Source organism: Fusarium odoratissimum, assembly GCF_000260195.1.
Source record: "Fusarium odoratissimum NRRL 54006 unplaced genomic scaffold supercont1.10, whole genome shotgun sequence".
Taxonomy (NCBI): domain Eukaryota; kingdom Fungi; phylum Ascomycota; class Sordariomycetes; order Hypocreales; family Nectriaceae; genus Fusarium; species Fusarium odoratissimum.
The window spans coordinates 24,144-45,390 of record NW_022158696.1 but is presented as its reverse complement, the minus strand read 5'-3'; the positions used below and the strand labels follow the sequence as shown (position 1 = coordinate 45,390).

Genomic DNA, 21,247 nt, shown 5'->3' with positions numbered 1-21,247 from the left:
CACTAAAGTCAGCCATTGATCAGACTCTTTTCAGCGAGGCACAGGGGCAAGGGGCTGGGGAAGACACAAGTTTCATGGTGACTGGCCACGATGAGTCCTTGCTATCTGTAGCGCGACCGCATGAACGGAACCAGTCACAGCCTTGAGATGCACAACGTCATCGTCATCTGGTGCATATCCCCAAGTATCACTGCGAAGGAGGCTCGAGAATTGTGCGATACAGACAGATCGTTGACCCGTTGCGCCGAATCGTGTTACAAAACAGTCTACAGATAAACTACCTACGAAATGAAAACTTCCAAAGGAAACGCGCCGTGGCAAAAGCCTTCAGTCTTGGAAAAAACAATGCACCCATATCCGACCCAACATGGCATCCGTAGACTCTTATACGTTCCATGCCGTATTGGTTGGGCCTTTCAAACAATATTACACAGTGGACCTATCAAATAATAGGGAGCGATGCCGACCCTAAGCAGGTCGCAGAAACTTTTACTTGAGAAGCCTGGTCAGAAACGATAAGGAATCTCTTGCTGTCAGAGAGTCGTCTACTCGGCAACGTCAAGATCGTCGTGAGCAGGAGGAGGGCTGTCGAGAGCTGTACCCGGAGTGAGCTAAAGTCAACTGGTCCAAGAGTTGGAAAACATACCCTTACGCTCGTCACCATTCGTACCGTTCTCCCGTCGGTCACGATCATCACGGTCATCCTTGGAGTCACGCTCACGGTCCCTGCCGTCTGGTTAGCATGTGCATCATTGGGGCATCAAATTGAAAATATACCGATGATCAGGGCTGCGAGAGCGATCCCTGTCACGTCGGCTCTCGCGGTCATAGTCTCGGTCACGGTCCCTACGGTCGTCCTTGCGAGGAGAATAATCGCGAGTACTGCGGCGGGGAGAAGGAGAGCGTCCACGTCGAGGAGAGCGAGCGCCACCACGTCGGTCACGGTCGCGTCCAGATTCAAAGCGCCATGAGGCAGAAGGAGGAGTACGAGCCCACTGAAGCTAAATTAGTGATTGCGCTTGAAATGTCTTGTTTGGGCCGCATACCTCAATCTTCAAAATGTCATCGCGGCCGATGCGCTTGTTGTGCATCTCATGGTAGGCATCATCAGCATCGCGACGGTCCTCGTACTCAACAAAAGCGAAGCTACTGCCATGTCAGCTCAGCTGCACGCCAATTGAGAGTAGAGCATACTTACAGCCGGGAAGATGTAGACCTGGGTGCGGGAATATCGCAGCGAACCAGTCGGCCGTAGCTATCAGATTCAAGGTCAGTATACTACAGAACATATTGTAACGCAGCTAAACGCCGGCAGATGCCCCCTTTTTGAAATGAACGCTATGCGCATTCGCACGTCGGATCTCGAAAGACTCCGCGCCAACTCAATCGAAATGTGACTGCACAATGGACAAGCAGTCCCATCGACTAACGTGGGAAGACAGGGAAGGAGAGAGTGCTGGGGACGTGGGCGCGGACGGAACGAGAGGACGATGGCGCGAGGACGACGATAGACGGCGAGGCGTCAGGGCCAGGCTGAAGACCATTAAAAAAAAGTCTCCAGCTCATGGCATAGATATGGACGAAGGCGCGCGCGATAACGATAGGACGCGGACGTGGGCGAGGGCGTGGGCGTGGGCGTGGACGAGGTTGACATACCGTTCGAACTCGTAGGCGAGGTCGCGAGCGCGGGTGCCGTGGCTAAAGCCGGTCACGTAGAGAGTGGTGCCGCCGCGAGACATTGTAGTCTAGTCAAACTAGAGATGCTGGGTGATAAGAACGAATATGAAACTGATGCAGCAGTCCCGAAAAGTGCTGGGGAAGGAGAAGATTGATGGAAACGTGTTGATGATGGTGTAACCTTCAACAGTGTCGAAGTTGTACGATGCGGTCACGAGTGTTGGTACGGAAAATTTGGCGGCTGAAAGCTGACATAATGCAGCTACCCTACCTACTCTGCAGCCAATGAAACAAGTCTAGCCAACTTGGAAGAAGTTCAGCGAAATGGGCAGGACCCGCTCTCAGCCTTGCTTTGAAGCATCATGAATCGTGATGCAGAGAATTCGGGTCTTGCATAGTTTCCATGAGTGATGCTGAGGGATCTGATCTACCTATGCCGCTGTTCCCTCCGGTAGTTACCCAGAAGCTTCATTCGTGGTTGGTTTTTAGATCGGCATACGGAGTTCAACAGGACGGCGCGCGCGCTCTATACAAGCCCGGAATCCGACACATGGATGGCTCGTATAAATTTGTGGAGGCAATTCACATTCATACTGGCACCATTGGATCATCTGCCTGTCGGTGCTCCGTGAGCGCCTACTCAGAGGCCATGATGTCATATCTTAATAAGTCCTTAGATTTACTGAGCTTTCAATTACTATGGTATGTAGCCCTTTTATCGTCATGTCATGTCACATGCCTCCCTGGATCCTAGGGTCTAGAAGATGGTGAAATAGAGATGGCATATGCAATTGATGCCCAAGCCCCATTAGCGTTAATCCTTGTCATGATATTTCAAAGCTTGCGACGATGATTCGAATGTCTCGATGATATATACGGATAACTAGATAACAAATTGCTAGCTCTAGCTTGGTTCACTACATGCCTTATATACAGGAGCAGGAACAAGATCAAAGTGCGACCTCTTGACTTAACTGATCATCCAGGGGTATAGAGGCACACGCTGCTGAGAAACCATACTAGGGATCTCTGTTGTGTTATCTATCCACGAGGTACTTCGCAGTCGTAGTCTCTTTGTTACCGAGCATCCCGACAGTGTGTGTAAGCCTCATCCACGTCTGCTGGCCAATGCATGCCTGGATCCATGCCGTGGAAAACTAGTGGAGGGCCCAGTGGCCGAGGCTCTTTACACAATGACGTTTTGCTAATACTTTACACCATGAGTCAGTCTCACAAGCCTTATCCACAAAGCAAGATAATAAGCATGATTGTTTTACAGCTTTACCCATCAACGGCAACTTCGGACTCATCAGCAAATAGTGAACGGTCGGCATCCGCGCGTTGTCAAATGCCGGCTGCGTCTTTTGATCTTCAGCCCGTGGCATCCGACCATATTCATGCACAAACTCATTTGATAGTTATCTTAAAAGGCCGCAGTTACTTCTCTTTGATAGCTCTCCCATAATTCCATGTATTGATTTGTATCCCTGAGAACATTGGATATTCAATTGATTTATTAGAGCTTTCACACCCTTCCCTAGGCCGACATAGGAGGACATTATCAGGACTGCAATTACTTAACCAGCCTATCCATTTCGACAATAACTCGAATAATCCATCTAAATTACCCCCAGCCTACCTTACTTATCATCGTCAACCCGATGGTATCCTCAACTGCCCCTGGAAGGTCCCCGCTTTCCGGCCGGAGTACCGGGCAGCCGGCTCCGGAACTCCAACGACCAGCACCGAGATCACTCGGGGAAGCTCTGCGAGCCGCTGGTATGACAATTGACGGGCCCAGCCCCGGACTTGGCTCTGAAACCCCGAGTGAAGAGGATTACGATGAGAATGTTCGACCGACCCTGACAGAGCCATCAGCTGTCCGGCATCGTTATGCCCATCGTGTCCAGCCTCGACCAGAAACCATATCCCTGTCTGGCACTGATTTTGAGAAATTGCAACAAGAGCCCGGGTTGCGCTTCAAGCGTCGTGACTCAGGTATCCATCTTGTTCTCGACGAGGATAATAGCCTGCAACGACTACTTAAAACCAGCTCAGAGTGGTCACAAGAATCGACCGGTCCAAAGCAGAGACGTCGAAAGTTCGCCGATCTTGTCTTCACTAGCCAATTCTCAGCCTTTGACCGTCATAGCCCATCAGCGTCGAACAGTCCATTTCATGGGTTTTATACATTATTTTGGCTCGCCGTTACTCTTTTCGTCTTCAAAATCTCGGCCCAGAACTGGCAAGTCTACGGAAACCCCCTGGGAACGAACGAAATCGTGCAGACTATGTTCCATCGAGATGGTATGATATGGCCTTAACACTTTCTGGGTTCGTGAGACTGACTGTATCAAAGTTGTCGTCCTTCTTCTCTCAGATGGCATCATGTGTGCCCTCACGGCAGTGACTTGGATGATTCAACGGCTTGTATCTGCCAACTACCTTAACTGGGATGGTGCTGGATGGGTTATACAGAATGTAAGTTACAATTGTCATACAAGAGTCATGGACTAAGCTTATGCATGTTCTCAGATGTGGCAAACGGCCTTTCTGGCTGGCGTTGTTGGCCTGACTCTCTGGCGTGACTGGCCATGGACTCATACTGTTTTTTTTGTACTTCATGGCATCGTCATGCTGATGAAGCAACACTCTTACGCCTTCTACAACGGTCACTTATCGACAGTCTATAAACAGCGTGCCAAGATAATGAAGAAGCTTAGGCAACTAGACCTAGTTGATCCCGCCATGACTCCATCACAGACTGAACCCCCGGCGTCAGCCATCTCAACACAACATCTTAGTGTTACCCCTTCTGCCGAAGAGCGCCGAAAGTCCATCTCAGCGCATCCCGGCCAGGAAGAAAGTGATATAGACAAGATTTCACGAGCCATTGCTTCTCATCAGCCTTTGGACGACGAGCAAGTTGCTCTCTTTGAACGCATCATGAAGTGGGAGGTGGATGCAATGACCGACGAACTCAAGGGAACAGCAGCCACCATAGGCAAAGCTTACCCCAACAATCTGTCTTTCATCGATCACTACAAATGGATCCCTCTACCAACTCTTGTTTATGAGATAGAATACCCACGATCCGATTCTATCGACTGGTCGTACGTATTGGAGAAGTTTACCGCAATGTTTGGTGTTCTATTTGTGATGGTTCAGGTCTCGCAGCACTCTATTTGTGGGTTACGTTCTTCTAGAAATTGCCATTTGTCATGCTAACGGAAACTCATAGATCCCGTCGTCATGAAGACGATCGAGATGAAGGAGAATGGCGTACCACTGGCTGGGAGATTTCAGGAGTTTCCAGGGTTCCTTCTCGATCTTATATTCCCTTTCATGATGGAGTACCTGGTGAGAAGACAGAAATCCTCGCTATCTGCACTTGGTTCTAACACACCATAGCTTGTCTGGTATCTCATATGGGAAACTATCCTGAATATCCTGGCCGAGTTGACATATTTTGCCGATCGAAACTTTTATGATGCGTGGTGGAACAGCGGTAAGTCATTCGATATTTGTTCTCGGTAATGTCGGTATAGAACTGATATCTGCTCACTAGTCTCGTGGGATCAGTTCGCCCGGGACTGGAATCGACCTGTTCACGTCTTTCTTCTCCGCCACGTTTATCATAGCTCTATATCATCTCTGAAGGTCAACAAGCACACAGCCACACTGATTACATTCTTTCTTTCAGCCTGTGTCCACGAGCTGGTCATGTGGTGTCTATTTAAGAAGCTGAGAGGCTATCTCCTGTTCCTCCAGATGTGCCAACTACCAGTGAGTTTTGGTGACCCGAACCTTGAATTGACTACTTACTGGTTCACAGTTAGTAAGGCTGAGCCGCACCAAGCGGTTGCGTGGGCGCAAGACATTAGGTAACTTGATCTTTTGGTTGGGTATTTTTACAGGACCAAGTCTGTTATGTAGCTTGTATTTGATCCTCTGAGCGTACTTCAACCGACGATAATTAGAAATGTCACATTGATCTCTATTCGCGAAGAAAATCCTCACCACCTAGACTGGCAATAATACAGAGGATGATCACATCGATCGAGATGACGAATGGCACTGTGTTGGCAATATGATGGTCGTTGGAACCAAAGCTTTTATAAATATCGAATATTCCTGCATGCGAATAACCACGTCCCCAACCGCGCCATCGCCAAACAAGTCCCAAACTAGATCTACATTCTTTCGTGGGTAGCCATAAGAGAACCTAGCAGTCACATTAGCATATTGTACTTGAGAGCTCTTTTACAGTAGAACCTACCAATGAAGGTGGTAATGAGGCGGCTGCGGACTTGGCAGATATCTTCGGGAACCAGCCAAATGGTCGCGCCGAGCTTTCGAGCAATGCTGATACTCAACTTGGCGTTCAAGTAAGAATCCTCGTCAGTCTGTCCAGATGTAACAAGATCGTAATCGACATAGCTGCTCTTCATTCCATTCAGAACATCCAGAAGGAAGATGCCAGATCCGATTGAAGGATCCTTGAAAGAGCGGATGGAAGAGTTCCTGCCGCCCTTTCGTGACATATCGTTTGCCCATCGCACCATCTCAGAGTCGGTGATTTCTCGCTTGCCCAGCTTCTGAGCTAGTGAAGATAGAGTAACAGTGATGTCCTTGCGCATGAGTTGCCACACGAGACCAAGAGTCAAGGTCCTTTGTCCATCAGTAATGTCAGCGCCTTGAATGCCAACTAGCGAGAACCCATTTTGCTTTCCAAGCTCAATCGCGTAATTGGTGTTCTCGACGGCCTTGAATCTCGACATCTCACCTCCATGCGCTGGTCTCTTGTTGATGTGACGGGGGTTGACAGAGCCCGGGATGACCTTCTCGTAAGCCTGAAGGAGGATACTGCCGTCCCTAAGATCATCAAAGAACGAGACAACTGCAGGTTGAACGTCCAGACTGTTCAGCCACAGTGTAAAGACTCGAGCCTCGCGTTCTCCCTCCGCATCGAAGTCTTCAACCTCGAGTTTCTCTTCCTCAGTGATGGGGTCAAGGGCGGGGTGATTGTTGAATAGATTGGCGACGAACGCTAGGTTAAGCTTGGGGTTACCGGCGACGAGTGACTTTGGTGTCAAGAATTTGCGGCATCCAAGCTTGTCTGCTTCTTGTAGAACTGCCTCAGCTCGCTCATGTAGATCTTGCTTCTGTAAAGGCGCACGGGTAACGCCATACTCGGGACCAATTTGCGCCAGCAGAACCGAATAATTTTCACCATCCTTAACATCAGAGGAGAAGTTCTTGACGCTAAGACTGGTTAATTTCACAAAAGACAAACCATGTCAGACAACTTACGTGCGGGGCCAGTTAGCAGCTTTCAGATGGTAGTTGAACCATCGAAGGAGAATTTGCTCGGGAGGCAAGCGGAGAAACTGCTCAAGTGTCTCGTCCTCATCAAGCAGTCTATACAGCTCAGGATGGAGCTTGATATCGATCTTTCCCAGCAATCCTCGTCGAATGATCTGCCAGATGAGACCCAAAATAAGATGTTCTCGAACCTCAATGATATCACCAGCACCGATGTTAACAACAGAACAGCCGATACCTTTGGCAGACTCGATAACAATGTTGTTGTTCTCACTCATGTGGAAAGCATTGAGGTTCTTGATCTTCCTGCCGGGTATGTTAAGGACACGCTCATCAATGGTATCAGGAACGCTGTCGTTGATGAGCTTGGCTAGAACCAAGCCATCCTTGCACTCGTCGAACATTTCGAAAGTGTCGGTGGGGAAGGGGAGACGGCTATCAATATCAGCATCGCCAGCCAGCACGGCATTGATGTGACGGGTAAATTCGGTGCGTTCATCCTCGTTAATGGTGTGAGTGATGTTGGCATTAGAGCCCTGGACCTGAATCTTTCCGCTCACGCTACCCTTGGAAGCATGGCCTCCAGTACGTTGCGCGACAACACCGCCACCTGCAGAGGGAGGAGTTGGTCCCGTGGACATGCGCTTCTGAGCGGGCGATGAATCGCGAAGCTTGGCAACGAGCTGGCGCGGTATGGGTTAGTACGTGTAGAAGGGCAAATTCGAGCATTCGGAACGTACGCTAACATAATCCTCGAGCTCAACGCGTCGCGAAGAGTCAAGTTCGACTTCCTTTAACGCCTGGCGCACAACATCGTAGGGCTGGTTTTCACTCTGCTGGGTTGCCTTGATAGCGGTAGCTTCGTCAAGGTATCCCCTATCGTCGACATCAAGCCGCTGAAAGGCATCGGACAAGCTGAATATTTCGTTCTGTTGGAATTGAGGAAACTTCCTATTATAACATAGTCAGCCTCGCGATGAAGCCCGCGAGTTCCGGTGCGACCGACCTCTGAAGTTTCAAAACGTTCATGGCGGGGGAGGGCGGGGTGCTCCAGGAGGGCACCTATGCAGTTGGACAGGGCCGAGCAGGCGAAGGTATGGTATTCTATTGAGAATCCGAAACCACCAGAGAGATAAGGCAGTTCTCGAGCGCAGGAAGGTATTCGTGGGCTGTCTTATGGGTTGAGGAAGAAGATGATGCGAGAATTGGGCGCCTGAAAGGAGAGTGACTGTCTTCAGGCGGCGTAGGTTGAGTGAGTGGGGGAGATCCCAGTCTAAATGAAGGAGGTACCTGAATGATGATGTCGATCAAGTACCGCCAGACGGCGATTCATGTACTTGCCGGGAGGACGTCGGCAATAATTGTACTTATGACCATAACTGAAGTACTTTTATGCCACGTCACTGCGGGGAGCTTCCCTGCCAAGAGTCTCCCATAGTGGCCTGCTAAGCAGTGATGTAATGTCCGCCATTCGAGATGGCAGTGCAGCGCTCCAATTTCCTATTATTTCAGCTTAGTTCACTATCATTTAGAGGTATTTAGTAAGGCCTTGTGTTGGTATTCGCAATCACTTACGACACCAGGCCTAAGCACACAACACATGGAATGGAGATTTAGTTGTTGCCTGCTGGCCCAGGTATTCTACCATGCTATATCTCCCGTGCGTAAGGTAAGGTAGCTGTTGATTCGCTGCCTGACGAAAACGGTTGGTTTATGAAGCCTACTAATAGTGATAATGCTTGTTATAGGTAGATCAGTTCATCTAGTCGTACCTGACAGCCGTGTTCAACCTATGTGTTAACAGCCCGAGCCTACGAATATTTGGTCAGGGGGCTGTCACTGTTGCAGGTCAAGGCTCCAAGTTCCAACCACAAGTTGGGCGTTTTCGTCTCAGCAAAGCCCCACTTCGTTGCGTCAGGCCGACGAAATGCCCACAATCTTCGCCCAGCAAGGACATGCCAAACGGTGGAGATAAACTGAAAAAAAGTACAGTAAAAAGCCATCGCCTTGAGACTTATAGAAATTCTCATTCACACCTTACTGTGTCTGTCCCTGCCAGTTTACAGCCAGTCGCTCTTTTTCGGTATAGAAATGGCTCTCTGCAAAGTTTGTGAAGAGACCTTGGTGCTGCGTCTTGATCCTGAGGAGGATGTAGATGACGAGGCTGGCGCTGCAGGCCCCAGCACTTCAGATTCATCAGTGCCCGATGATCTTGAGCTCCCCTGTGGTTGTCACTTTCACTGGTAAGTCTTCCTTGAGAACCCCGTTTGCTTTACACCTTTCACCCGAGTATAGTAGCTCAACTAATCGTCAATAGGCAATGCTTGCTTGATCAGTCTTCAGATGTAGCCCTGTCCCTCAAGTGTCCCAGCTGCACCGCATACCTTCCTGTCAATGAAGGGGGCCCTTCGGTGACAAACACTTTCCTCTCGACACCCTCGGGTACCGCCATACTCACAAGATATACGAATGAGGGCGGCATCCAGGAAAACCTAGATATTCTTCCATCCATCACCGAAGAAGCATATCTTGAGAGTAACCCCGAGGCGCGCCCAGCTCGCGCGCTCCTTGTCATGTGCGCGGAGGGTGATGTTGGCGGCGTTGTTGAACTTCTCCGAGACGCCAGTGACAGTATTGAAGATCTCACAGCCTTTGTAACCTACCAGGACCCTCTGGGAGACATGAAGAACGGGTTGCACCTTGCGATAGAAAACTCACAAGAGGAATCGCTTTGGCTTTTGCTTTGGCTTTGTTCCACGATCCCGGAGTCTGCCTTTCCAGAGTATGCTCGCTCTGTGGCTGAGGCGACAGGTGTTGGCCGCCTGTCGGTGAACAGAGAAAGGGACATTCGTGGGTTGCGAGACAACCAAGGTAGGACAGCTGCAGACCTTGCCCAACAGCGACAGGGACAATGGGGGCATATTCTTCAGACAGGTTTATTATCGCCGTAGAGTCGGCAGGCAAGTTCTGTTAATGGCGTTCAAAAGCGGTTGCATGACCAATGCTACAACTAGACAAAATGGTTTATGAAGGTTAAAGATATATACGGCTGCATCCCCAATTCTGTGCTTCATCTTCAAAAAGCATTTTGGCATGAAAGCCGGGACTGTAGTGGAGTCGTGTGAGCAGTGGTTTGTGGAAGCTCCTCTCACCTCAGTATTCGTTTGCCGACGAGTTCCAGAGAGTTCAGTTGAGAAGGAAGACTTGAGGTAACAGAATCCTTGCACAAACAGGTTTGGATCTTTGAGTGAAATCAGCAGTGAACAAATGTAGGACTTTCTGAGGTACCCAGAGTGTATAGTCTCTATGGGCTTCAAAGAATATGGTATTGAGTTAGATATTAAGGCCATTCTAAAGCTGTGTTTGGTTATATTAAAGGCTTTGGAAAGTACATATGGAGTACATATGCTTAAAATGACGGTTTATGTAGATACCCAAATCAGTTAGTTCAACGCAGGAGCCTGCACTAGTGTCCGCAGCTGGAACGTCATCTGGCTTTCACATGGAACATACCTAATATCTAACCTACCTACCTATCTACTAAGCTTTGGGGGTCACTGTGACACTTCCTATCAAATTCACCGAGAAGTCAGATTTATATCTACGTATCTTGCAATCTGGAATTATTTGTTTCAGTTCACGTCGTTCTGAAAGCTAGAACATCAGTTACGAGATATTTTGGCCCTGTCGCATATCGGTGAGCCACTTGTCGCACTGGCTCCATCACTCGTCTCAACCCACAAGCTTCCCAGATCCTTAATATCACAACGGCTTGCAACGTCAACATTTGGATGGTGTGTATGGTCACGATCATTCAGTGTGAATATGGCACCAGGGCCAGCCGAGAAGAAGATCGAGAGGTCATATCTGAGCTCCGCTGTTGATTCTTTTAATCCTTGGGCTGCTAGTCGCAGCACAACTCCAACTCAAAAAACAAAGCCTGAGGAGGAAACGTCGACGGTTCCAACCTCGGCGAACCCTGATGATCACACCACAACCCACCTCTACGGGCAAAGCCTTCGAACATATCCCTCAGGATGCCCTCCTCTAAAGGTTCAGTGGTTCCATGCCGTAGATGTTCCCAAGCGGAAACCTCGCCTCAGCAAATCCACACAGCCCGAAAAGCCTTCGACACTACCAAAGAAGTACAACCCATTTTCTTCTTCAGACTCAAAGGCTTTAGAAGCCGAGTATCAGAAGCTGCTCGAAGAACTAGAGGAGGCCAGGACTCGAGCACCTGGAGATGTGCAGATGGCCCCGAGAAAGCGCAAAGCAGATGTTGCAGATGACACCACAGACGGACTGACAAACCGGGAGCGCGGGCTGTCTGATCCGCAATCAGCTGGAGTTCGTGTTCCTGTGAATGAGGACTTCTTATTCGACGTTGACATTGAATGCCGGGAATTGGCTCCTGTATATTGGCTTGGCCCGGTTTATGATGGTATGCAGCTGTAAAGTTCTTAGTCTGAATATTCGCTAATCGATGATAGTACGCAGAGGGACATGGTTTTACCATGAAGGCTCTAACTTGCGCCCTTGCGAAGAGAATCTAGCCGCTCAGCTGGAGGAGGTATACTCAATATTAAATGCCACAATTGTCGTGCTCGATCTAACTACGTATACAGGGCTACCTCAAAATGAAGCCATGGCTATATCCCAGTAAGACAAAATTAGCTACCATTTGCACCTTTTGACTAAAACACTGTACAGCAAGAGACCGCAGTCCATCAGGAGCTAAAAGGAACCTCACACCGAAAGCGTCGCAAGAGAACTTACGTTCGACAGCTAAGAGTGGAGGTGAGCAAGCCGGCCAGACGCCAGTTGCTGATGGTTCTGCAACTGAACCATCTTCTCGTGGTCAACCCCAGCCCCAGTCATACCGATTATTTGGAACATACATGAACAGTCTGGCCACATACCACGATGCAAGCACTGCCTACCTAAATACGGATGGCATGCTTTCTTGGGTGACTTCTTCTATGTACCAAAGGTTCGCTGGTGGGAGTTATATGAGCGGAGTAAGACTGGTTCGCGGCTATTCGGAACCTAGCAAGAATAAAGAAAAAGACACCGACAAGGACAAGAGGGAAGAGAAACAGCCCAACGCAGCCGACTCGGGTATTCCGCTGGACGAAAAACAACAAAAGAGTCTGAAGCGAAGATCAGCTCCACCCACTACCCGTGCTTCACATGAAGACCTTGCTCAGAATGGCAACGACAGTACTCCGACACAAGACCCTCGACGCGCAACACTTCAACGCCAGCTTTCTTCCCTCCTTGAGGGTGAAGGAAAGACAAAGGCTGAAAAGGAAGAAGACATACGGCGACGTGAAGAGCAAGAGATACAAGACGATTACAATGCACAGGCAGGCGAAACCCAAGGGCGTGAAATCGAGCATCTGGTGCTTGTCACACATGGTATAGGTCAGCTCCTTAGTTTACGGTATGTCCTATATAAAACGCCTTGTGATTATCCTCAACTGACCAATATTTTTAGAATGGAGAGTGTCAATTTTGTTCACGATGTCAACGTCCTCCGCAAGACAATCAAGTCAGTGTATGCCAACTCAGCAGATCTGAAAGCATTGAACTCGGAACTTGGAGCTGGACCTGGTAACTGCAGGGTACAGGTGCTTCCCGTGTGCTGGAGACATCTGCTGGACTTTCCCAAGAAGCGTGAGAAGAAGGGAGAGCGTGACCTGGGAGATGTAGACGACGATGAGGATGAGTGTGAGTATACACACATCATCCCCTTGCTAGTCGCCATGTTGCTGACTTGACCGATGTTGTAGATCCATCCTTGGACGACATTACTATCGAAGGGGTGGCATTCGCACGCTCCCTGATCTCGGACCTTGCCTTAGATGTTTTGCTATATCAAAGCTCGTATAGGGCTCAAATCTCGAGGATCGTGCTAAATGAGTGTAACAGAATCCTCAAACTATTCAAAGAAAGAAATCCTGACTTCAGAGGAAAGATTCACTTGATGGGTCACTCTCTGGGTTCCGCGATTCTCTTTGACCTACTCTGCCAGCAAAAACGGGATCAGTCCGCTGAGCCGAAGTCTGTTCTACGGTTGTGGCCAGCTCAGGATATTTCAGAAACACCCAACAAGGACCCTGAGCTCAACCTTGAGTTCAAAGTTGAGGATTTCTTTTGCCTGGGCTCTCCAATCGGTCTCTTTCAGATGCTCAAGGGACAGTGCGTCTCAGTATACCCTAGAGAAACGTCCAACACTGACATGATTTCAGAACAATAGCGGCCAGACATCGCAACGCATCATCCGACATCAAAGATATCCATGGGGGAAGTACAGAAGGGGGATGTTTTCGAACCGCACCGCTTGCTTCAGGAGTAGAGCAAATATCCTCCTTGACTGGTCTTCCTATGTCTGTCTCATCACCGAAGGTTCAGCAGCTCTTTAACATCTTCCATCCATCTGATCCAATTAGTTACCGCCTAGAGCCGCTGATATCTCCGACCATGTCTACACTCAAGCCCCAACTGTTACCATACACGAAAAGAGGAATATTCGGCAATGTTGCCCCACAGGGATTGACGGGAATCGGAGCAAAAGTCGGACAGAGCGTTAGCGGACTGTGGTCAAGCCTGAGTGCTGGCATCGCCAGTAACCTGCTCAATCGATCTCTTGGTTTGAGTAACGAAGAGGTTGCACGGATTACCGCCAGCGCCGAAGGCACAGGCCCTGAAACAGGAACCAAGACAGCAAACCGAGACGTGCCAAACGCTGCAGAGAAACGGGAAGCCACAGACGCACGTATGAAGAAGCTCGCGGACTCTGCGTCTGTGCCCGACTCCGGAGCCGGTGACCATAACCCGACACTGATCGACGAAGAAATTGAAACCTTGTATTCCAATTTCCAAAAGAGTCGTGTAGGGCCAAATAAGGACCAGGAAACGACAGGAACAGCAACAGCAACAGCGGACGACGAGAAGAGGGCGCGCAAGATGCGCAAGGAGGAAGCCAAAGTTCGAGCACTCAACCGTAACGGCCGAGTTGACTATAGCATTCAAGAGTAAGTACTTTGCTTGACATAGTAATGCGAAAAGCAAACAAAGGCTAACGTTGAACACAGGAGCGTCCTGGATTTCAATCCCATCAATACCATTGCATCTCACATGGCATACTGGGCTGATGAGGACGTAACCCATTTTGTACTCTCGCAGCTGCTATCGAACAGGTCGAGTGCGAAGAGGAATGAAACTGAGCCTCCATCGAAGAACGAGTGAACTAGAGGATGGGAAGGACGATACAATTTGGAGACCTGGCAGTAGACATCTCAGAGTCGTATAATGCAGAATGTCGCTCGTCAACCTCGAGAGCCAACTCCTCGAGGCATTTGGCGAGTTGGGCTTGATAGGGTTCTATAGATTCATGTAATTAACTTGGCCATCTAAGATAGGTCGTGCGCTAAAGCTTGGAAAAATGTAGAACCATAACGAAAAAAGACTGAGCTATTGATACTCACCCTCTCCGCTCTAAGATGGTGAAGTTTTTGACTGGGCGATAGATACTCGCGCCTATTCATGTTATCCAATATATGCCAAGTATCCTTCGCCGAATGATTCATCTTAGTGCCTTTATGACTCTTAGCTCTAACAGGCCCTTCAAACCTGAGGTAGATGCTTGGGTGGCTGGCACCCCGCGTGTCGACAGTATGGTGGGGTACGACACTAAGAATGGGACCCTCTTCGCAGACGATGTAAATTTTGCGACGAAACCCACGCCTTCCGACTTTGGACATTGCGTTCTGCGCTGCAACCTCCAACCTGTCTGGTCATGTACATCGAACTCGAACACGCAACACTGCAAGAAGCTTTTAGCCCAAGCTTGTCGTGATCTAAACCCACGATCACTGCGTATTGCGTATCCTCAGACCTGCGATCGGCACCCCATACCTGCCGACGCTTTCAGCGCCCGAGCTCGCAGCTTTTCGCAACGATCCAACCTTCAACCCCACGACGACCAAGAATAAACACTGCTGCTACCAACAATGGCGATCGCTGCATCCGTTGATAGTCCCGTCAAGCAGCAGCTTGTGGATAAGCTGCCAAAGCGGTTCAAGGGCATCAAGTTTGGTATCCAGTGAGTTTGACTTCGTGTGGTGGAATGGTCACCACTCTTACCTTGGACCTCCAAGCTGACTTCACAACCTTCGTTAGATCCAATCAAGATATCGCCAACCAGGCTGTTCTTGAAGTTTCCGACCGTTTGCTCTATGACATTGAGAATAACCGCGCTCCATATCGCCACGGCCCTCTAGACTCTCGACTGGTATGTGATGCTGTTAACGACTTGGCAATAGTCCAGTTCAAAACTCATTCTGTTTTAGGGCACATCGAGTAAACAAGGAAGATGTTCGACTTGTCAAGAATCTCTTAAGGATTGCAATGGACATTTTGGTCATGTCCGTCTTCCTTTACCCGCCTTCCACGTGGGTTATCTTCGCTTTATTATGTCAATTCTCCAGGAGATTTGCAAGGTAAGCTAACCGTTCTTGTATGAATGACTTCTTTATAGAGAGCTAATGGTTTCCTAGGACTGCGGCCGAGTTTTGCTCGAAGAACCCGAACGACAACAGTTTCTCAAGGAACTGAGACGACCGTTTTTGGACAACTTGCGACGGACCCAGATATGCAAAAAGATTAATGAACAGTGCCGGAAGATTAAGACATGCCCTTACTGTGGCTCCTTGAATGGCCAAATTCGGAAGATCGGTGTTCTCAAGCTTGCTCACGACAAGTTCGTTGCTTACAATAAATCAACTGCTGCGAAGAAAGTCCCGCCTGAGAGCAAGATCAAATTTGACAACTCCTTCAACGAGGCAAAACGCGAGAACCCAGAGCTGGACAAGCACCTTAGGAAGGCTATGGAAGACCTCAACCCCCTCAGAGTTCTCAATCTCTTTAAGATGATCAGTCCTACCGACTGCGAGCTTCTAGGTCTGGATCCTGCAGAGGGACGACCAGAGATGTTTATCTGGCAATTCCTACCCGCCCCTCCTGTCTGTATCAGACCATCCGTCGCTCAAGACAATGCGAGCAATGAGGACGACATCACCACCAAACTAGCTGATATCGTGTGGGTTAGTGGTATGATTCGGTCTGCTCTGCAGAAAGGCTCTCCAGTCCAAACCATCATGGAACAGTGGGAGTATCTACAGACTCAGATCGCCATGTACGTCAATAGCGACGTTCCTGGCCTTCAACAGCCCGGGTTTGGTAAAGCCACGAGAGGTTTCTGCCAGCGTCTGAAAGGCAAACAGGGTCGCTTCCGTGGCAACCTTTCCGGAAAGCGTGTTGACTTTTCAGGAAGAACCGTCATCTCCCCCGACCCTAACCTTGGTATTGACCAAGTTGCTGTGCCACAACTAGTTGCGAAAAACCTGACTTACCCAGAAAGAGTTCAGCGACACAACCTCGAGAAGCTTCGCCAATGTGTCAAAAATGGACCAGACATTTGGCCAGGAGCTCAGCGGGTCATCAAGTCAGATGAAGGTGGCTACCTACAATCTCTTAAATTCGGCAATAGAGAGTACATAGCTCGAGACCTCAAGTTTGGTGACATCGTTGAGCGGCACCTTGAGGATAACGACATTGTTCTCTTTAATCGTCAGCCTTCTCTGCACAAGCTAAGTATCATGAGCCATCTCGCCAAAGTTCGCCCCTGGAGAACCTTTAGGTTGAACGAATGTGTTTGTGGACCTTATAATGCCGACTTCGACGGCGATGAAATGAACCTTCATGTGCCACAGACGGAGGAGGCTCGTGCTGAGGCCATCAATCTGATGGGCATCAAGCACAACCTAGCCACACCAAAGAATGGCGAACCTGTCATCGCTGCTACGCAGGATTTTATCACAGCAGCTTTCCTGCTGAGCAGCAAAGACCGGTTTTTTGACCGCAAGACCTTTACCTATCTCTGCATGCACATGATGGATGGGAAGACACACCTGGACATGCCACCTCCAGCCATTATTGCACCTCAATCGCTCTGGACAGGCAAACAACTCTTTAGTATGCTCATGCGACCTAACAAGGACTCGCCTGTCAAGGTCAATCTTGACGCAAAATGCAGAGCTTACAAAGCGCGACCTGGCCAATGCCCCGATATGGACCCCAACGACGGCTGGCTTGTTGTCCGCAACTCGGAAGTAATGTGTGGCCGCATGGACAAGTCTACTGTCGGAACAGGCAAGAAAGATTCAATTTTTTATGTGATTCTCCGTGATTTTGGACCAGACGAAGCTGTCATCGCCATGAACAGGCTGGCTAAACTATGTGCGCGGCAACTCACAAATCGAGGATTCTCGATTGGTGTGGGAGATGTTTTCCCAACAGAATCACTAAATAAAGAGAAGGAGAAACTTGTTGCTGTCGCCTACAAGCAGTGTGATGATCTGATCGAAACATTCAAGGCAGGAAAGCTTGAGAAAGCTGCTGGCTGTAACCAGGAGCAGACGCTCGAAAACTCCATGTCCGGTATTCTCAGCAAAGTTCGACAGCAGGCAGGTTCTTATTGTGTCGACACATTGAGCCGTAATAACGCCCCCCTTATCATGGCCAAATCCGGATCGAAGGGTTCAGATATCAACGTGGCGCAGATGGTTGCTCTTGTTGGGCAGCAGATTATCGGTGGTTCACGTGTTGCGGATGGGTTCCAGGATCGAACGCTTCCACATTTCCATAAGAACGCTCGACAGCCCCCATCGAAAGGATTCGTCAAGAACAGTTTCTACACTGGCCTATTCCCCACCGAATTCATCTTCCACGCTATGTCAGGCCGTGAAGGTTTAGTCGATACAGCCGTCAAGACCGCCGAGACTGGTTATATGTCTCGACGACTAATGAAGTCGCTCGAAGATTTGTCTACTCAATATGACGATACTGTCCGGACGTCCGGAGGCGGGATTGTTCAGTTTCAGTTTGGTGCAGACAAGCTCGATCCTGTGGATATGGAGGGCTCGGCAGAGCCAGTTCATTTCCAACGGACATGGACTCATGCCGAGAGTTTGACAGTGGATAACAGCGAGACCTCTATGACACCAGAGGAGATTCGATCCTTTTGCGATAAAGTGCTAGAAACTGAACGACGGCGTTATGTCAGGCGCGGGTTACTGCATAATGAGATTTTGGATTACGGGGATACGAGTGATTATGGTATCGATGAGCACGAGGGTGCTCGAGGATTCCTCAAAGCGATTGAACGACATGTCGAAGGGCTGGCGTCAAAACTGGAGACCGTACGAAAGTTGGCTGGATTCAAAGGTGGTGCCATGGTAAGGTCGACTGCTCAAGACCACGCGGATCGAACTGCCAAGGTGACGCTGTCAACTCTTCGACTCTTCATCAAGATGTGCCTGGAGAAGTACAAGAAGGCGCATGTTGAACCTGGACACGCTGTTGGAGCTGTCGGAGCCCATTCAATTGGTGAGCCAGGGACCCAAATGACACTCAAAACATTCCATTTTGCTGGTGTCGCAGGTATGAGTATCACGCAAGGTGTTCCCCGAATCAAGGAAATCATCAACGCGTCAAAGGCCATTAGCACACCTGTCATCACATGCCCTCTCGAGAACAACGAGCAAATCGAAGCAGCTCGGGTTGTGAAGGGACGAATTGAGAAAACCTATATCTCGGATGTCCTGCGGTTCGTTGAAGATGAATGGCGCACGACAGAAGGCAACGTTGTTCTACAGATTGACTCCGCCGCTCTTTCAGATATGCACCTTGGCATTGGCCCTTACGATATTGCTGAGGCTATTTGTAAGCAGCGCAAACTCAAGGTGCAAAGAGATGATCTATCAATCGATGGAGAGCGGATCATCGTTCGCGTACGGGACGTTACCGATCCGGCGACAAAGAGGACTACGGCTCGCAGCAAAGCTGCTGCCGCTGAGACTGGAGACATGCTGTTGAGGGCCAACTTCTTGCGCCGCTCACTCCCCAATGTCCCCATCTCAGGTTATCCTGAAGCCACGCGAGCGATCATTCAAACATCGGAACAGAGCACTCATACTGTGCTTGTTGAAGGCTACGGTCTCCGAGAATGTATGACTACAGAGGGTGTTATTGGCACAAAAGCCCGTACCAACAATGTCATGGAGTGCCGGGATGTACTTGGTATTGAAGCAGCCAGAACCACCATTGCTGACGAGATTGGTGAGGTGATGGGCGATATGGGCATCGATCCGCGACACATGCAACTTCTTGCAGACGTTATGACCTACAAAGGTGAAGTGCTCGGCATTACTCGTTTCGGGCTGTCCAAGATGCGCGATAGTGTTCTACAATTGGCTTCGTTCGAGAAGACCCCGGATCATCTCTTCGAAGCTGCAGCTGGCATGAAGACCGATCAAATTGAGGGTGTCAGTGAGTGTATCATCATGGGACAAACAATGTCGGTCGGCACTGGTGCATTCCAAGTTGTTCGTCGATTGGGTATCAGGGAGGGAGATATCAAGCAGAAACCGACGCTGTTCGAGGATGCGTGGACGGAGGAGACGGCACTTAAGCGCAAGGCTCGCCGAAAGGCCTGAGAACAAGACTATATCTACTGTACTGGATTACAATGCGTGGCGTGATGGATGCATGCCGATATAGCGATACCATAAGAATTTGTTGTTTTAGTACTGGGGCGAAAAGGTATAATATTACGAACTTCATTTATGAGATGAGAAAAAATTCGTATATCAGTGGTAAAATCTCCCTAGTTGTTTTTTTAGGTCACATATTTCTCCTGGCCCCAAGTCTGAGACAAACAACATTTCGTCATACTTTGACCCACGTGATCTCACTAATACATGGCACCGTGAATGCCACATGAGAGGGTGGGATATCTAAACAACATCACCACTCTAAAAAGACGTACATCATGTGCGGAAGATATGCATTGGCCCTGGTGAGTATGCAGTGAAATGTAGATTGCTGGTGAGTTTGCTAAGTACGACTTGCAGCGGCCGTCCCAGATCCGTCAGATGCTCGAGGAAGACGGACTGGAGATTGATGATGCACCAGAAGATGTCGGGGATGGTGCCCCTCGAAGCAGCTATAACTTTGCCCCAGGGTATCACGGCGTCGTTTACCGCGCTAGCACATCAGACCAAAATACTACACGAGAAGATGAACCACGTGAGAAGCAGAACGACGCCACTCAGGATCCCAAGTACCCAAAGGACTATATCAAGTACAAGCTACAGTCAATGAAATGGGGCCTTGTCCCTTCGTGGACAAGAAGGAACCCAGATTATGGTTCCATGTTGAAGACCATCAACTGCCGTGACGACTCACTCAGCTCACCTGGAGGAATGTGGGCCAGCATGAAGACTCGCAAAAGATGCATCGTGATTGCTCAAGGATTTTATGAGTGGCTCAAAAACGGAAAGGAGAGGTTGCCTTACTACGTGACACGAAAGGACGCACATTTGATGTGCTTTGCCGGCCTTTGGGACCGCGTACAGTTTGAAGGTAATGAATACCTTACGAGGTGTCACTAAAGCAGGACTGACATCTGACAGGGTCGGGAGAAACATTATACTCGTACACAATCATCACCACAAGCACCAACTCAGAACTCAAGTTTCTTCATGATCGTATGCCTGTGATCTTTGATCCTAACTCATCGAGTATTGCGACATGGCTTGACCCATCCCGAAAACATTGGTCCGATGAGCTGCAAGGACTTCTGAAGCCGTTCGAAGGAGATCTGGATATTTATCGAATTTCTCAAGATGTCGGCAAAGTCGGCAACAACTCACCCACCTTTATCGTCCCATTAGACAGCAAGGCGAACAAGTCAAACATAATGAACTTCTTCAACAATGACCACCAAAGGAATCAGAAGTCATTGCAGCCAGCGATAGATAAAGGAGCTCAAGTTTTAAAAGGGGAAAATGAGAAACAAAGCGGGACTGTTCGAAAAGATAGGCGATTGGTAGCTGAAGGATCGAAAGCTGTAAAACGCAAGGCCAATGAGAGTCTTGATCCCTATGATGCTTTAGAGGGTAATCCAAAGCGGCAACATAGAGGTCATGTCAGCGCATTGAAAAACAAAAGGCAAGATAAAGAGAAGTATAAGGAGGAAGGTTTAAGAAAAATAACTAGGTTTTTTAATAGTAAAGAATAATATATATTAATATTTCTTTTCCTTATTATTCAACTTATATAAGGCTATTAAGCTTTTTAACTTTATTTTATAAAAGCTTAAATAATAAAACCTTTATAT

The 21,247-nt window shown here is 48.9% G+C and overlaps 7 protein-coding genes across 16 annotated transcripts; 5 read left to right on the top strand and 2 right to left on the bottom strand.

The window, feature by feature from the left end:
- Window positions 1-21: 21 nt before the first annotated feature.
- FOIG_06938 (uncharacterized protein) lies at window positions 22-2,226 on the bottom strand. Of its 2 annotated transcripts, XM_031206185.1 has the most exons (6): window positions 1,657-2,226; window positions 1,199-1,255; window positions 1,047-1,146; window positions 778-995; window positions 647-726; window positions 22-595 (listed from the first exon to the last, which is right to left on the bottom strand). In XM_031206185.1, the coding sequence occupies exons 1-6, from the start codon at window positions 1,737-1,739 to the stop codon at window positions 546-548; spliced, it is 588 nt and encodes a 195-aa protein (XP_031063304.1). In that variant the 5' UTR covers window positions 1,740-2,226; the 3' UTR covers window positions 22-545. The 2 variants fall into 2 exon arrangements, with proteins under 2 accessions (XP_031063304.1, XP_031063305.1); XM_031206186.1 differs by having other exon boundaries at window positions 647-995.
- FOIG_06937 (sterol O-acyltransferase) lies at window positions 2,013-5,953 on the top strand. 5 transcript variants are annotated; one of them, XM_031206181.1, is made up of 8 exons: window positions 2,013-2,379; window positions 2,580-3,984; window positions 4,037-4,158; window positions 4,213-4,864; window positions 4,919-5,037; window positions 5,089-5,185; window positions 5,246-5,463; window positions 5,513-5,953. In XM_031206181.1, the coding sequence occupies exons 2-8, from the start codon at window positions 3,339-3,341 to the stop codon at window positions 5,630-5,632; spliced, it is 1,974 nt and encodes a 657-aa protein (XP_031063300.1). In that variant the 5' UTR covers window positions 2,013-2,379; window positions 2,580-3,338; the 3' UTR covers window positions 5,633-5,953. The 5 variants fall into 5 exon arrangements, with proteins under 5 accessions (XP_031063300.1, XP_031063299.1, XP_031063303.1 ...); XM_031206180.1 differs by having other exon boundaries at window positions 2,013-3,984; XM_031206183.1 differs by lacking the exon at window positions 2,013-2,379 and having other exon boundaries at window positions 2,884-3,984; window positions 4,213-4,790; window positions 5,513-5,821.
- FOIG_06936 (fimbrin) lies at window positions 4,812-8,695 on the bottom strand. Its single transcript, XM_031206179.1, has 5 exons — window positions 8,009-8,695; window positions 7,743-7,953; window positions 6,991-7,685; window positions 5,957-6,942; window positions 4,812-5,902 (listed from the first exon to the last, which is right to left on the bottom strand). Exons 1-5 carry the CDS (start codon window positions 8,029-8,031, stop codon window positions 5,871-5,873), a joined length of 1,947 nt encoding a protein of 648 aa, XP_031063298.1. The 5' UTR covers window positions 8,032-8,695; the 3' UTR covers window positions 4,812-5,870.
- A 398-nt stretch (window positions 8,696-9,093) lies between these two features.
- On the top strand, window positions 9,094-10,127 carry FOIG_06935 (uncharacterized protein; the record flags this gene model as incomplete). Its single annotated transcript, XM_031206178.1, has 2 exons — window positions 9,094-9,245; window positions 9,320-10,127. 2 exons carry the CDS (start codon window positions 9,094-9,096, stop codon window positions 9,951-9,953), a joined length of 786 nt encoding a protein of 261 aa, XP_031063297.1. The 3' UTR covers window positions 9,954-10,127.
- Window positions 10,128-10,377: 250 nt separating this feature from the next.
- On the top strand, window positions 10,378-14,543 carry FOIG_06934 (uncharacterized protein). 5 transcript variants are annotated; one of them, XM_031206174.1, is made up of 9 exons: window positions 10,378-10,699; window positions 10,747-11,443; window positions 11,493-11,572; window positions 11,628-11,661; window positions 11,713-12,445; window positions 12,500-12,732; window positions 12,795-13,203; window positions 13,254-14,039; window positions 14,100-14,491. In XM_031206174.1, the coding sequence occupies exons 2-9, from the start codon at window positions 10,828-10,830 to the stop codon at window positions 14,251-14,253; spliced, it is 3,045 nt and encodes a 1,014-aa protein (XP_031063293.1). In that variant the 5' UTR covers window positions 10,378-10,699; window positions 10,747-10,827; the 3' UTR covers window positions 14,254-14,491. The 5 variants fall into 5 exon arrangements, with proteins under 5 accessions (XP_031063293.1, XP_031063292.1, XP_031063294.1 ...); XM_031206173.1 differs by having other exon boundaries at window positions 10,378-11,443; window positions 14,100-14,543; XM_031206175.1 differs by having other exon boundaries at window positions 10,516-11,443; window positions 12,795-14,039; window positions 14,100-14,543.
- Window positions 14,544-15,017: 474 nt separating this feature from the next.
- FOIG_06933 (DNA-directed RNA polymerase III subunit RPC1) lies at window positions 15,018-19,562 on the top strand (the record flags this gene model as incomplete). Its single annotated transcript, XM_031206172.1, has 4 exons — window positions 15,018-15,109; window positions 15,187-15,298; window positions 15,357-15,506; window positions 15,564-19,562. The coding sequence occupies 4 exons, from the start codon at window positions 15,018-15,020 to the stop codon at window positions 19,560-19,562; spliced, it is 4,353 nt and encodes a 1,450-aa protein (XP_031063291.1).
- Window positions 19,563-19,897: 335 nt separating this feature from the next.
- On the top strand, window positions 19,898-21,148 carry FOIG_06932 (uncharacterized protein; the record flags this gene model as incomplete). Its single annotated transcript, XM_031206171.1, has 3 exons — window positions 19,898-19,924; window positions 19,980-20,490; window positions 20,541-21,148. 3 exons carry the CDS (start codon window positions 19,898-19,900, stop codon window positions 21,146-21,148), a joined length of 1,146 nt encoding a protein of 381 aa, XP_031063290.1.
- Between the last annotated feature and the right edge of the window lie 99 nt (window positions 21,149-21,247).